This window comes from Ahaetulla prasina, chromosome 1 (assembly GCF_028640845.1).
Source record: "Ahaetulla prasina isolate Xishuangbanna chromosome 1, ASM2864084v1, whole genome shotgun sequence".
Classification (NCBI taxonomy): domain Eukaryota; kingdom Metazoa; phylum Chordata; class Lepidosauria; order Squamata; family Colubridae; genus Ahaetulla; species Ahaetulla prasina.
In genome coordinates, this window is record NC_080539.1 from 352393557 (window position 1) to 352409685 (window position 16129).

General features: G+C 41.4%; 1 protein-coding gene across 1 annotated transcript in view; it reads left to right on the forward strand.

Annotated features, from left to right (window-relative positions):
* The window catches only part of NEMF (nuclear export mediator factor), a 30982-nt gene that overhangs the window by 12774 nt on the left and 2079 nt on the right, over positions 1–16129 (forward strand). The window contains exons 14-29 of the mRNA XM_058163109.1: positions 41–223; positions 441–504; positions 1468–1556; positions 3467–3570; positions 4206–4268; positions 6662–6774; positions 8287–8344; positions 8517–8575; positions 10430–10550; positions 11473–11740; positions 12946–12988; positions 13084–13133; positions 13636–13783; positions 14377–14454; positions 14545–14727; positions 15356–15388. Coding sequence (XP_058019092.1) covers positions 41–223; positions 441–504; positions 1468–1556; positions 3467–3570; positions 4206–4268; positions 6662–6774; positions 8287–8344; positions 8517–8575; positions 10430–10550; positions 11473–11740; positions 12946–12988; positions 13084–13133; positions 13636–13783; positions 14377–14454; positions 14545–14727; positions 15356–15388 — 1657 coding nt within the window. The remainder of the gene's footprint in view (positions 1–40; positions 224–440; positions 505–1467; positions 1557–3466; positions 3571–4205; positions 4269–6661; positions 6775–8286; positions 8345–8516; positions 8576–10429; positions 10551–11472; positions 11741–12945; positions 12989–13083; positions 13134–13635; positions 13784–14376; positions 14455–14544; positions 14728–15355; positions 15389–16129) is intronic.

Genomic DNA, 16129 nt, shown 5'->3' on the forward strand with positions numbered 1-16129 from the left:
TTCTGGTCTGCAAAACATTTTTTTTTTTTTGCTGGATTAGAAACCCGTATGTGATCTCAGAAGAGGACGAGGATGAGGACGAGGAGGAGGAAAAACCTAAAGTAGAAGAATCAAAGGGAAAGAAAAAGAAGAAGAAAGTCAAACAACTCCAGAAGCCTCTGAAGAACCAGCCTATGCTAGTGGATGTGGATCTCAGCTTGTCAGCTTACGCAAATGCCAAAAAGTAAGAAAAGGGTAAGAATTGGCTGGCATACCTTTAAAAGTGAGGCCTTTTGGATGGATTGGTTGAAGAAGTAAAGTGGGGCCCCAGTTAGCGTTCCATTTAAATCCGCTATTTTCTTCCCAGTTAATGTTAATCATATACCATGCATCTGTATTGAAATGTGCTCTTAATTTGGAGTGGTTGGCTTAGAGATATGACATGCTTTCATGTTTCTCAGATATTATGATCACAAGAGACATGCAGCCAGAAAAACCCAGAAAACGGTGGAAGCAGCAGAAAAGGTACATTGGTGGCTTTCTTGCCTTCATCACTTTTGGAAAAAGAAATTAGAACAGCACCCTTCGTAATCTCTACTCAGACTGATACAATTTCAGTTTTCCTGAAACTCTGTGCCTTTAATTTAACCAGCTGCACCATTTTTATGTAGTGGCACATTGATCATGCTGAAGGAGATGGCTTTGCAAAAGTATTTGGTTCACTGGAACTACTGCCAAACTGTGATTAAAATCAAGAGGTTTAAAGTTTAACTTGGGTTAAACTAGAAATATCTGGTGGTTGTATTTAGTGGGTTGCTATTGCAGTAAGTGTGGCCCATCATCAAACACTCCTTTACCAGAAAGCTTACTAATGAGAATGCTCCACATTTATTCACTAGCCTTCCAAGATAAAGTCTTCCATTTCCCATATTATTTTTGTGTTTTTTTTCCTTAGCAAATGGGCGCATTTTTAAGCAAAGCACTAACCTGAAACTGGTTCTCATTTTGATCATGTAGCATACTTTTAAGCCTTATTGGAGTCAATGGATTGTCTTGGAAATAAAGATAATGCTGGAGGTTTTTCTTTTCCATCATGCAACTTTGTTAATCACATGACCCTTAAAAATTAATCAACAGAACTGGTAGAACTGTTAGTGGATTCATGGATGCCCATAGACAGCATGTTGCAAACTCAAGATATAAGTTGTGCAAGATGAGAGCTTATACTAAAATATAGGCAGGCTCACAAAGGTGATCAAAAATACTATTAGTGTGGCAGCATTAGGGTCTAAGGAAATTCAGAAAAAATAACCTAGATTGCAGTTAGTAGTAGAATACTACATTTGTATTATTCTAGAAGAAGATGGCTATTTTTGGGACAGCTTTGTTTCAAAAATTTGCTTCATGTTCCAAATTTTTGCTGGGTGTAGATTGAGTTGCTTCGAAGAAGATCTCTGGTGGATGGCTTTGTTTTATTCATCTATACAGGCTTTCAAATCAGCAGAAAAGAAGACCAAGCAAACACTGAAAGAGGTCCAAACAGTTACTACCATTCAGAAGGCTAGAAAGGTTTACTGGTGAGTTTCCCGCAATAGAAATAAGAAAACACCCATTGGGTACCTTACATTTTTTAAAAAGTTTTTTATTTTAAACACATCAAAACGAAAGACAAAACATACAACGTTTATATACATATCACTGTTTATCAGCTATTCAAGGCAGTCCTTTCCTATTATAATACATATTTTAATTCTATCTTATTCTACTTTTATTTATTTACTGTTCTTTATTTCATCTACATTTTACCTTACATTTTTGAGGGAGAAGGCAGGGAGTTGAACACAGATGTGATACAGCATTGACTGAATATTCAGTCATTCTAGAATTTATGATATTAGAGTAAGGGTGCAAAAAAAAAAAGTAGCTTGAGGCTGTATGTGGCCTGCAGACATCACTTCTGAAGTCCATAGAGTCCTGCCTTGATTGGTTGGGCTCAAAATTTTTTACATTTGATAGGATTGATGATAAGAGACAAAAACAGGTGTTTTAAAACTTTGCTATTTAAGGTATCTATTCATCTCTTAAAATTCCTGCATCTGCTCCTAGAAAACAGGATTTGACCCCCACATAGTTTTGAAGTATAGTTCCCAATATGCTGTACTATCCTTGCTAATTTCCTCGAGCTGAAGGAAGTTATATACCTTTGGTCTAGGACTTTAGAGATTGTAGGTATGTGCCTAGTACAGAGAAAGTACAGTAATCACAATTTCTTTTTTATTTCTTTTTTTGGACAGAGAATGAAATTGAGCATTTTCCTTCCTTTGCTATATTTTAGAACCAAGTTCCTTAACCTGATGTCTGTTAAGATTGACAGTCAACATGACCAGTTGTAGTCCCAATTCTTTGGAAGGACATAAATTGGAGACGTTTTAGATGGATTGATCCCATAGCTATCATTTAAAACAGAGGTCTCCAACCTTGGCAACTTTAAGCCTGGTGGACTTCAACTCCCAGAATTCCCCAGCCAGCAAAGATTTAAAACACTTTTTAAAAGTGCAGCTTGTGTTCATATGTACCCATTCCTCTGATATTATTTGTGTGTAATTTATATTTTGTCTTTGATTCAGAAACTCAAGGGGGTATATGTATACTCCCCCCCCCCCGACACACACAATAAAACCCTCTGAGTTACATTGGACTGAAAGAAAATGACTGGCTCAAAATCACTCAGTGAGCTAGACAATAGAAACTTTCTGCTACTATTTCTATATCTTAACTACTATATTGCATTTTAAAGTACTTTAAATTATTCTTTAACATACAAATGTTTTTTAAAATTTTTAAATATGGGTTTAAATTGAGGATTCGTTAAATTATGATAAACTATTCATCAATATTTTAAAACCATTCCAGCAATGGAAGGTTGGTGACACTGCTCCCAGAAATAAATATGTTTTTAAAATAAGATACAGTTGGGAAGAAGTAGAATCGTAGATTTGAAAAGGCTGCTATTATTTTTCTAGATTTTTTTCTTCACTTTGCAGTTGTCCTGCATTTCTGCAGAATTCACTGCAGATAAGAGTTTAGAATTTCTGAAATATGATTCTGTACTAATCCTTTTGTTCCACATTTTCATCTGAGAGTGAGATTGAGGTCAGTAAATGGTGGGGCTAAATGTTCCTTACACTGAAGACCTTCCAAGAATCCCTTATATCAGGGGTGAAATCCAGCAGGTTCTGACAAGTTCTGGAGAACCGGTAGCGGAAATTTTGAGTAGTTCAGAGAACCGGCAATACGACCTCTGGCTGGCCCCAGAGTGGGGTGGGAATGGAGATTTTGCAGTATCCCTCCCCTGCCATGCCCACCAAGCCACGCCCATCAAGCCACACCACACCCACCAAGCTACGCCCACAGAACCAGTAGTAAAAAAATTTGGATTTCACCACTGCCTTATATCAATATTATCCTTTGGCTTGTAATCTGATAGGTTTGAGAAATTCCTGTGGTTCATTAGCTCTGAAAATTACCTTGTTATAGCTGGACGAGACCAACAACAAAATGAAATGATTGTCAAGCGATACTTAAAGCCAGGTGAGTGACTTGGTTCACATTAACTCAGAGTACTAATGAATATCCTTAACTTGCATATAATCCTGTGTGATGTTTAAGTATTTATTTAAGTGTGTTAAAGGCAGTCCTGATGTTGTTCCTTTCTATGGTATCAACTTTTGATGTGCAATTAATATCATTAATTAGGTGATGATCATTTGCTGTTCAGTGTTCACTATTTGTTGCAGTTTAGAGCAGGGATCTCCAACCTTGGCAACTTAAAGCCTGGCGGACTTCAATTCCGGGAGTTGAAGTCCACCAGGCTTAAAGTTGTCAAGGTTGGAGACCCTGGTTTAGAGAACAAGGAAGAAACAAAGGACATGTTATGCAAATGTGAAGCCATTGAATAAAGTGGCTCTCATAAGATTACACTCATTTTAATAATGATGTGTGATTTTTTGCTCATTGTGGCACTCCGGATGGGGTTATTGATGAACCAATGGAATAGCAATGCAGTGGAATAGTATTTTTTATAGGGTGGAGAGAACACAGACTCTGTAATCCCTTTAATGTTACAGTATATCTTCTTACAACTAAGCCAGAGAATGCATAACTTCAGTCAGTGCCTGTTTTTATTCTACCATCACATCTCATCTTTCCTGTTTCTTCCATATAAGGGGACCTTTATGTCCATGCTGATCTCCATGGAGCAACCAGTTGTGTCATTAAGAATCCATCAGGTAATGGTTTTAGGGAACAGTGTTTGGAGCAGTGGTCGCCAACCTTCCCAGCTTTGCAGACTTGTGGGGGTGGTAGAGAGGGGGATGGTTCCATGTGAGTGGTGGGGGAGTGTGCACAATTCCATTTGCACAAGCGGTGGGCACGTGTACCCGCTGTTCACACAAATAGAGCTACACACATATGCTTTCCTGCTGCACGCGCAAGTGGTACTGTGCACGCACACGCACACACTCTGCCGCCACTTCTGTGGCCCGGTTCTGACTGAGCTGTGGTCTGGTAGTGGGCCATATCCTGGGGGTTGGGCACCCCTCGTTTAGAGAAAAGGGCCCATTAAAGATTAGGGACTCTTAATTGATTTCAAAATCTTTGGGTGACTGTTTGGGGCAATAGGTTGTAGGCTAAAGGATTGTTTTAAACTGGTCTATTTTTTTTTTTTTGCAAGTTTAGAAATAGAGAGGACAGATTGTTAATTAAGAGATAGAGATTCATTGAATGAATCTCTTGTTTAGCCAGATGGCATTCCTTATTGAGATTGTCCAACAACATGGCTTGGGACCTGGGTACTTACGGGACTGCCTTCTGTTACCTCATGCCTCCCACCGACCCGTACGCTCGCACAGAGAGGGCCTTTTCAGGGTGCCGTCCGCCAGACAATGTCGGCTGGCGGCCCCCAGAGGAAGATCCTTCTCTGTGGGGGCTCCCACTCTTTGGAATGAACTCCCCCCTGGTTTACGCCAAATACCTGACCTTCAGACTTTTCGCCGCGAACTGAAAACATATCTGTTTGTTCGTGCAGGGCTTTCTTAAATTGTAGTTTTAAATTCTAAATTTCTCTCTGGTTTTAATTGGGGTTTTTTAGATTCTTAATTATTTTAATTTCGGCCACACTGTATAATAAGCTTTTTAATTGTATTTTAACTGTATATTATTTCTTTTTACTTTGGCTGTACACCGCCCTGAGTCCTTCGGGAGAAGGGCGGTTTATAAATCTAATAAAATAAACAAGTAATTTCTTGAAAAAGCATGCTTGTACTCCTGAGAGTAATGCTTGGTTGCATTAAAGTTGATACAAATTGAACTTAAATTCTGTTTTTTCATAAACGATAGGTGTAGTTGATTTTTTTCTCTTCTCTGAGAAGCCTGCTACATTCAGAGCTTTTGTATGTTCCTAACTTTTGGAGCATGGATTCAAATGATCAGGAAACATCAGGTTCCTAGTGGGGCAGCTCCCCCCCCCCACATACATTTCGAATGATGGGAATTGTAGACAGACACATGAAGAGTATCAGGATAGGGAAAGCTGAAAGGAGGTGATATCTTTATCTTGTTATCTCTGAATGTTCCTTCTGACAAAATCAGTGCAGCGTTGTAAATGTGTGTACACTCTTAAAAAAAACCCTCTTGAATATCAGTTACTAGAGGATGCTAGTAGGAGTTGGGTTTTGTATATTGCTTATTGAGTGCCCCCGAAGTATATGGTCTTCATCCAAGTGTGTTCATCATCCTCTAAGATAGGATAGCATGCAAAGGATATGTTAACTGGGGGCTATATTCCAGACCATTTGCTGTGGTCAAAACAAGACAAAAACAAAAAGACAATGGCATGGCCTTTTCAGGATGCCACTTTTTCAGACTTATCATGGATTTTAGAATATCCGTGATTTGTTGTTGTTAGTTGCAAAGTTGTTTCCTACCCATTGCGACCCCATGGACAACGTTCCTCCAGGCCTTCCTGTCCTCTACCATCTTCTGGAGTCCATTTAAGCTCACGCCGACTGCTTCAGTGACTCCATCCATCCACCTTGTCCTCTGTCGTCCCTTTCTTCTTTTGCGCTCCATCTTTCTCAGCATTAGGCTCTTCTCCAGTGAATCCTTCCTTCTCATTAGGTGGCCAAAGTATTTGAGTTTCATCTTCAGGATCTGGCCTTCTGAAGAGCAGTCAGGGTTGATCTCCTCTAGGACTGATCTGTCTGATCGCCTTGCAGTCCAAGGGACTCGCAGGAGTCTCCTCCAGCACCAGAGTTCAAAGGCCTCAATTCTTTGGTGCTCAGCCTTCCTTATGGTTCAACTTTCACAGCTATACATTCCAACTGGGAAATATCCATGATAGAAACACCTAAATGTTCCTTGTCCCAAATATGATCAAATAATGGGCTCCGTGTTCTAGGTTTATTTTCTGCTCTGCTTTCCAGAAGGCAGATTTTCTCAGTCAAATTACTACGTTATTATTTTTTTACTGCCGTTTAGAAACCAAGTACAGTTTCTAGCACGTTCCTTAATAACCACCCCTCCTCTTCCTGACTATTGAGAGATTTAGCACAACGTAAAGTTAAAAGTCAAGTTGGTGATGAAATTCTGTAATAATGGCCAGTTCTTGGTTTTGCTGTTTCAGGAGATCGTATCCCTCCCCGGACACTCACTGAGGCAGGCACAATGGCCCTGTGTTACAGCGCAGCCTGGGATGCTCGGGTCATCACTAGCGCCTGGTGGGTCTACCATAATCAGGTAATAAGGTCACTGGAAATTTCCCTATTTAAGGGTCTGGCTCAGGGGTGGGTTCTACTTACCTTTACTAGTGGTTTGCAACAGGAGCGCACGTGTGCTTCTGCGCAGATCACTAAATGTGATTTCAGGGCAGGTGGGCGGAGCCTCCCATCATTTTTACTACTCGTTCTCAAGAACCGGACAGAACCTGAGTCCTTCGGGAGATAGGGCGGTATATAAATATGATTAAATAAATTAAATAAAATAAATAAGAACCGGAAGCAACCCACCACTGGTCTGGCTTAATTTTAAGAAATGAAACATTTTCCTGGGGATTCTACAGATGCCTTGTTTTGGAACCTAACAAAACTATTCTTAACACTGAATCATTGCAAGACTACTATGACTTCCCACAGTAATTGCTTTTACAGTTTGGGGCTTTTTTGGGTTCTAGTTCTTTATCATGCATTCCTGCTCTTCTGTGCTGGCATGCAGATCTAGTCAAGGCTACTTCTGGCTTTTCGGTACCGTCCTGGTTAAATTTATTTGTGCTCTTCCTGTTACACAAGGAATTTGCTTCATTTTCCTTTTTCACAGATAGGAGGATTGTGCATCTAAGTAAATGTGCAGATGATTAAGTAGCCTCTGTTCCATGAGCATTCTGGGATGGCTGCTCAGAGCCATAGAATAATATGGTGCTTGCCCTTTTTCAATCTGAAGCCTTTCCCAAAGATGCTAATGTACAGTTCCAGTCATCCTCCAACCAGCCATACAATTAAGGGTTAAATTTAGGTAGGGAAGACTATATTCAGATCTTCATTCAACAATGTAGTTCATTGGCTGAATTTGAGTCAATTTCACAGACGTATTCTCTCTTTCTTGGCCTATCCTACTTCATAGCATGGCTATTTGGGGATATTATTAAGGGAGACTTCCCATCTGATATAGTGTCATCTACGCCAGGGATTTCCAACCTTGGCAAATTTAATACTTGTGGACTTCAACTCCCAGAATTCCTCAGCCAGCATGGCAGGGTTGAGGAATTCTGGGAATTGAAGTCCACAAGTCCTAAAGTTGCCAAGGTTGGAGACCTCTGATCTACTTCCAAAGGAAAGACAGAATCTAAATGAAATAATAAAGGAATAAATAGCCCAATACATTGAGAACATTATCTTACTGAGACAAGTTACAACAGTCTAATACTGTGTTGCTCCTCTAATACTGGTCTCAGAAGTAAAAAGCTTTTCCAGAAATGTGTTTTTTTCCCCTGAAAGCTACGGAATTGTTGGAAATTGCCAGGGATGAAAGTTCCAGTTGCTTAATTAGTAGTTCTCCCTTCTCCAGTCCCAGCACATTATGTGGCAACCATCAGTGGATCTGTTATCTTTTGTTCTTCCAAAAACCCTGGCTTTCATTTCTGTTACATGGTTCAATCCTCATTCCCACTTCTTTTACGATAAGGTAACCTTTGTGGTCCCTCTTTGATGCGTAGGATGTTATTCGTGTTTATTCATCTGGGTAACCTCCATGCAGGTGTCTAAAACTGCTCCCACTGGAGAATATCTGACAACTGGAAGCTTCATGATCAGAGGTAAGATCTCCAAGGAGACATTTCCCAAGTTCATTTCCCAACCCAGGATGCTAATAGCCCAGTTCAGCGAGAAGGGGAAATTATGAACCAGATTCATATTAATGTTCTAAGGAGGCTGAATTTGCTTTTTCGTGGAAACCTCAATGATCTAATTTCTTTTTTTTTCCTCCAGGAAAAAAGAATTTTCTTCCCCCTTCTTATCTTATGATGGGCTTCAGTTTCTTATTTAAGGTACTGTGTGCCCTTAAGTTATTGCTGCTTCTTTGGAGATATATAAAAATGAGGTGCAAGATGCGATCTCCCAAGTATCCTTTGGGAGAAAGGATATTTTCTGGTCAAGGAAAGTGAAGCTGTGATTTCAGTGAAATCCTAGCAGCTTTCACTTGCATGTACCAGAAGTCCACATAGCTGTAGTGCTTTGTTTCTTTTTGTTTTTTCCAATGTAAAATCTTCTATTTTTATTATTTATTATTAAGCTTTACATGCATGTACCTTTCAGTATATTCATAGAGCAGCGGTCACCAACTGATGGTCCGCGAGAAAATACAAAATTATTTGTATTTTTTATATTGCACTAAATCAGGGATCCTCAAAGTACGGTCCCTGGGCTGGATACATGCAATGAATGGTTGTGTTGGTGAAGAAAGTCTCCCCCTTTGGGGTCCTTTTGTGCAGGTCAGAGGGGGGCAGAAATTCCGACTTGGGGTCTGCTTCAGCGGCCTGGTGCGAGGCTTTGGGTGAAGGCTGGAGGGAAGTGCCACTGGTGGCGAAGAGCCAGAGGATCACATCCAATTTGAACTGAGCCAACTGTTTTGCCAACTCTTTCTCGTGGTGGCTGCTGAGCTCTAACAACTGCTTCCTGTTGGGGCCCTAAGGAGCCTGGGGAGGCGAGGAGTGGCTGTGAGGGGAGGGGTGAGTAGAGGCTGGCAAGGCATCCCTCCACGTGAGTGACATCGAGTTGGCCATACCCACCCATTCGTATGACCACCTAGCCACGCCCACCCAGCCGGTCATTAGGCAGATCATATTACTGGTCCGCAGGATTTAAAATTATAAATTTAGCGGTCCCTGAGGTCCGAAAAGTTGGTGACCCCTGTCATAGAGGGTTTATAACATTCTGTAAAAGCAGCCTTAGGTGCTTGTAAATTCATCTACATGTGTCTATTCGGTTAGTTGGTTGTATTTCTCTCTCTCTCTTGTGTGGGTGCACATAGACACACGTACACACACACACACACACAAACAGGCAGACATAATCCAGATTGCAATGAGTTTTAAAATAGCCTTTCTTAATATTAGTGGGTTTATAACATTTTGTAAAAGCGTGCTCACACACAGAGAGAGAGAGAGACATTCCAGATTGCAATGAGTTTTAAAATAGCCTTCGTTAATATTAGTGGGATCTGTTTTGAAATCTGACCATGTGTGTAAATTGAAGGAAGTTTTTTAAAAAAAAAACAACTGTTGGGGAGGGAAGGATCAGTCAGCAGAACCTGATTTAAACTCTCTTGGATGATAATGAGGCTTTTAAGTAGCCTCCATCCATAGCTTCATTAACAGTTTTGTGTCCATGATTATTATTTTTTTTGAGAAGGAAATATAACCCCCCTCTCGTCTCAAAATCTACACTTTTCAGACACAAAATGCATTTCACTTTATGATCAAACCAGAATTTAAGATCCTTTCAAAACAGTATATCACAATTGGAAGGGACCTTGAAGGTCTTCTAGTCCACACCCCCTGCTGAAGCAGAAAACCCTACACTAGGGGTGTCAAATTGGCAGCCTGAGGGCCGGATGCGTCACACACAGGCCACGCTCACCTCAGCTCCGCGAAGGGGGAAAACGTCGCGAAACATCACGTGATGGCAACGTGACGTTGCGAATTTGACACCTGTGCCCTGTACCATTTCAGACAATGGTTCTCCAGTCTCTTCTTAAAAGATATAGTCTTAGTCTGTCAGTTGGAGTTTCTTGTCTAGGTATTTCTTCCTTTCTTTCTTTTTTTCTGTGAGGTGACCAGTCTCGGATGCTGAGAGCTCTGCCTGCATCCAAGGAAACATGGCTTTCTTTATCCGTACTCCAGGTGGATGAATCCTGTGTTTGGAGACACCGAGGTGAGCGGAAAATCAAAGTGCAAGATGAAGACATGGAGACTGTGACCAGTGCCACCAGTGAGCTGGCGGCAGAAGAAACAGAGCCCCTGGGTATGCTTTAACCTAGTGCTGCCAGTTACATTTCGCGAGTCTGGGCTTCCATTTGCATATGGTGCCATTTCTTCTGCTGGGGCTCTTTTCATGTCTGTGGACTGCTAGGATGAGATCAGTAAGGTCTATTGATTCCTCCAAAGTAAAAGTTTCCTCAGATGGAGGTCTTTCCAAGGTGAAGTCCTCTTCCTTTCAGATCTTGATCCCTGTTGTGACCCAGGCCCAAGTAGGTAATAGGAATTTCAGTCAGTGAAAAAAACAAATAAACTTTATTCAAACAGCTGAGAATTATTTCATTCCCAGCGTAGTTCAACTAAATTAAAGCAAATTCCTCCCAACACAAATTCCTCAAGCCTATTGCAAACCTAGGTCTAATTAGGCAAACTGCCAAAGGCCTTTCTTGGCAAACGTTCAGAAGTCACAGATACAAAAATAAATGTAAGACGTAGACAAAGACGAAGATACCAACGTTGTTTTCCGGCAGGGCCCAACGCCGTTGCTGGTCTGTTTTAAGCTTTATGGGAGGGGCCAATCATCTCTTGGCCCTACTTCCGAGTTGTCCTCTTTGCTTGAGCTGTTCTTGCCTTCTGGCAGCTCTTCTCATGTGTGCATTAGGAACAGGCTCCTCCTGTTCCTCTGCCTCACTACTATCAGTCTTTGGAGGCTCTGGAGTCCGCACCTCACTTCCCGATGGCCCTGGCCTCACCTCAGCCTCATCGCTGTCCGACTCCATTGCCAGCTCTGCAGGCTGCTGGCGGATCACAACAATCCCCTCTTGATCCTCCCAGGCAAATCTTGTCTTCCTCTTCAGTCAATACATTTTTCTTCCTTTTGAATGCCAAGGATTGTTTCGCTTGCCTGTCTTAAATCATGATGAGTGCAATTGAATGTGTGTTCGTTCCTTCTCTGGTTTTTTACCAAGATGCACCAGAGGGAGATGAAACTAGCAGTGATGATGATGCTCATAAAGAGGAGGGCCAAGAGAAACCTGAGAATGAAGAACATTTTCCTGAGATACATAATGAAGAGTGTGATGGGAATGGAGCAGGAGATGCCTTGGTCATGGAAGAATCATCTGAGGAAGAGAATGAAGTTTTGGAGGAAGAGGAAGATGAGGAACCGACAAGCAATGCTTCAGACATACTTTTTCCAGACACAACCATTGATCTTTCACATCTTCAGTCCCAAAGGTAATAGAAAGCAGGACTATATTTGCAAAACCATCTTTGGAATATGTGCCAAATACAAGTGTAAAATTTGTGCATTGGTCTTTGTCACTTTTCTCCTGAAACTTTTTGCCAATACTTCCCACAGACCTTTGCTTAATAATTTTGCTTCTTGTTCAGGATGAATAGGAGTGTAATGAACATAATATCTGCATATATATAAAATAAGCTATTTAAACAGTTTAACGATTTGGAATTAATGTGGTAAAAGTTGGATTCTGTTTAAAAAAATGATTTGGGTTATATTCGTGATTTGGGGCATTGTTAAGGGACGTGGTGGCAAGTTACTGTTAAGGGATGAGGTGTTTCAGTGGCTAAGACGCTGAGCTTGTCGATCGAAAGGTTGGCACTTCAATGGTTTGAATCCCTAGTGCCGCATAACGGGGTAAGCTCCTGTTACTTGTCCCAGCTTCTGCCAATCTAGAAGTTTGAAAGCATGTAAAAAATGCAATTAGAAAAATAGGGACCACTTTTGTGGGAAGGTAACAGGGCTCTGTGCGCCTTCGGCATTTAGTCATGCTGGCCACATGACCATGGAGATGTCTTCGGACAGCGCTGGCTCTTCGGCTTTGAAACGGAGATGAGCACCGGCCGCTAGAGTCAGGAACGACTAGCATGCATGTGCAGGGGAACCTTTACCTTAATTACTGTTAAATTGCTGTTTTCAACTATTACACACTGCCCAGAGCCACTTTTTTTGAAATGTGGGGCATATTACATAAGTAAAAAAATTCTGAAAGAACGATACAGTAAAGGATGGGAAACAATGTCTGTCAAAAATATACAAGCCCTATGGTAACCAAAGCCATTCTTATTTAAATGTTGGGAGTCAGCTGCTGTCTGACTCAGCTTTCATGTAGGAAACATGGGTCTCTCGCTTGCCTTTGGCTCCAGCCACTTTGGCCTTTAGGCTAAGACCTGACTTTTCTCCCAGGTTCTGGGGCCAGTAGGTTGACAGAGTTGACATGGATTGGTTGATGGATGGATATGAGTTTTATCAGGACCTCAGCCTAATTTATTCTTTTAAATAGTTGTACTGTATAGTATTTTTGTTTGCCACTCAGCTCTTTTTGATAAACAGGTGGCTATACAAATGTATTTAATAAATACATAAACTGGCTTCTCATTGGACTGTTCTTGTAAGAAAACCCATCTTTGTTCTATTGTAGATCGCAGCTGAAATTTGCTTTGAAAGATAACATCTCAAGTTTGGTGAGTTCTTTGTTGGTATCAATAGAAGACTGTTGGCTGCTGCTCATCCTGACGAAACAACTACAGGCTAACTCTCTCTCTCTCTCTTTTTGTAGAGTGACAGCAAGTCTCAGGGGCGGAGACATCTCTCAGCCAAGGAGAGGAGGTGAGGAGGCCTAGATAGGACATTTAGATGAGTGTTTCTTTATCTTGGCAGTTTAAGATGTATGGACTTCAACTCCCAGAATTCCTTAACCAGCAAGGGAGTTGAAGACCATACATCTTAAAGTTGCCACGGTTGAGATATACTGATTTACATTTAGCTCTAAGTGGCAGTTTTGCATCTGCCTGGATAGTTACAGCTATTGCAAAAAGCATTCTTAACCCTAAATGACCCCTTAGATTCCTTTATCTTGCTTTTTTGCCTTCCCAAAGAGGTTTATGTAGTATGGAGTCCCACAAGCAAGAAAGTTGGTTGTGGACTCCATACTACAATAAACTACAGTTTCTATTGTAAGTAGTTATATTGCACACTATAGTTTTTGTGGCTGCTGTTCCCAGCCTGAGAGCCCTTTCCTTCCTTCTCTTCTAAGACTTGGGGTGTCCTTGATATTTTGAAATAAATTAGCTAGCTGGCAGAAATTGTATGGAATTTTGCTTTCTCTTAGGGAGCTGAAGAAAAAGAAGCCGCCAAGTGACCAGGATGATTCTGACCTTCCAAAAGGGAAGGATGAAGATAATTCTCCTCAGCTCCAGCTTCCTCCCAATGATTGTAAGAGTGCTGGCACGCAGCAGCCCGTGAAGAGGAGACAAAAGGTAAGCTGATCTGTGTCCATATTGGGTACTCCTCAGGTAGCCTAATCAGTCAGGTGGGCAAAACTAGAGATTCTTGGACCACTGAGAGTTCAGCAAGAAACTATGCCACAGCTCTACAATCCAACATCACCCAAATATGATAGAAATACAATTCCAAACAATCCGATCTCATCTGGAAGGCCTCATGATGGGGAAAGCCGATTCAGGCTGTTCGGAATTTGTGTGTTTTGGGATGAAAAGCTCTTTATTCCTCTTAATGCTGCAATTCTGCAGGGTCACCTGGCCTTTTACCTGAATGTTTCAGATATCACTGCACCCTGAACCCTTCTGAGTAATCTGTGGATGTTGGCAAATTGTGCCTGTTTCAGGCTGCCTGAAAAACCACAGATTGAGTCTTTCTTCGATGCTTAAATCAGTCAAACCTCTTGGAGAATGTTTACATTTCACAGTGAGAGGACTGTAGTAGATATATCACAAATACAAAAAGCTATATTATCTGGGGATTATTGTGGTGGAAGAGTAACATGTCTGGTTAAGAAAGGCAGTTTGCGATGAGACTTTTCAGTTTCACTGCCTTCTGTTTTTGCCCGCAGAACAAGCTGAAAAAAATCAAGGAAAAATACAAGGATCAGGATGACGAGGACCGGGAGCTGATCATGAAGCTGTTGGGAGTAAGGCAAAAATAGAGATGACTCTTCTCTCCTCCCCACCCCCCTTCAATATAATGTGAAATTTGTCTTCTGATCCTTTTGGTATGCCAGTCTGCAGGGTCAAACAAGGAAGAGAAACCCAAGAAATCCAAAAAAGGAAAAACAAATCAAGAATCTGCCAAGAAACAGTCCCAGAAACAGAGGAGGGACCAGAAGCCTGGCCAGGGTGCCAGGATAGAAGAATTAATCCCTGAGTTAGAGGGTGCTTCTTTGGAGGAACATTTGGATGACAAGGTAGAATGATTAATAAAGCAATCATGGGTACTTAAAATAAAATTGAATGGAGGTCCCGCAGATTGTGTTTCTCCCTTTCTCTCCATCTTGGCCAGGGGTGAAATGCTCCTGGTTCGGACCGGATTGGCCGATCCGGTAGTGATGGCGGCAGGTGGTTTCGGAGAACTGGTAGCAAAAATCCCTGGGCCCCCCGCCCATGCCTACCCAATGCCCAGTCACCCGCTTCCCCGCTTGCCACTTCTTTTAAAAAATGCTTTTAAAAGGTTAAAAAAAGAGGCTCTGATGATCACAGCTTAGCTGCACAATCGTCAGAGCTTTTTTTTTAACTTTTAAAAGCATTTTTTTTACAACCTATTCGGCCCAATAGGTTGTAAAAAAAATGCTTTTAAAAGTAAAAAAAAAGATCCTGCACCACAGCTGATTACCCCTCTCGTGTGCTGTTCTACTTACCCCATGCCTCCTTTTGGCGTGCACTGTGCACGTGCACCTTGCATTTGGTGCATGGTGCGCACTGTGCATATGTGTGCGCAGAGTGCATGTGCAACCAGCAAACCGGTAGTAAACCGGTTCAGATTTCACCACTGATCTTGGCTCAAGTTTGATGTTTTGTTTTCTTTGATCCTTTCAGGAGGAACAGGACCAAGATCAAAACATAAATGAGGTAAATTTGAGCTGCTTATTTCTTTTTATTTAGTGGGGGGGAAAGGACTTTGGAAATGCTCAGACTTCTTTATTTGACAGGAAGGCATCATAGCTTGGGGGTGAAAATGCTTTTCTGTTTTTGTGATAACCTTCCCCTCTCTTAGTGCATGATACTTTGTTTACTCTAAAAGTTGTATCCAGTTCTCTTCTGAATGTACTTGCTTTCTGTGATCACTGAAAAATGAGTCATCTCAAGTAGAAAGGAGCTGGTGGTGGAATGTCTATTTTGACATCATTACAAAATCTTTAACGCTATACCAGCAATGGAGAAAGTCAGCGTGACCTGCAGAATAAGGAAGCTTTGGCCTCAACCTCAAGAAATCTTCCATCCCGCTCCGTCTCACTTCTGCAGTTCTAACTGCCTTTGCCCACGTGCCTTCAAGCACATCTTTGCAGAAGACGTCAAGCCAGGAGATGCTGATGTTGCCTTTTCTCTTCTTTGTCCCGATCCTCCTCCTGATTTCTTTAAAGAAAGACTCAAAGAATTGAGGCAGCTAATTCCATATTTCTGGATCCTGTTCAATTGTAGAGATCCCATTGACTGATGTTTCACTGTTAGCTTTATAAAAATATTGTGGAGCATCATCTAAAGTTGATAAAAATGGAAATTTTGAACGTGTGAGGGAAGGCAAGTTTAATTTGTTTCCAGCCGTCTTTGTCTGATATTTGGATTTCTGGGCTTGTGAGATAAATTAGTACA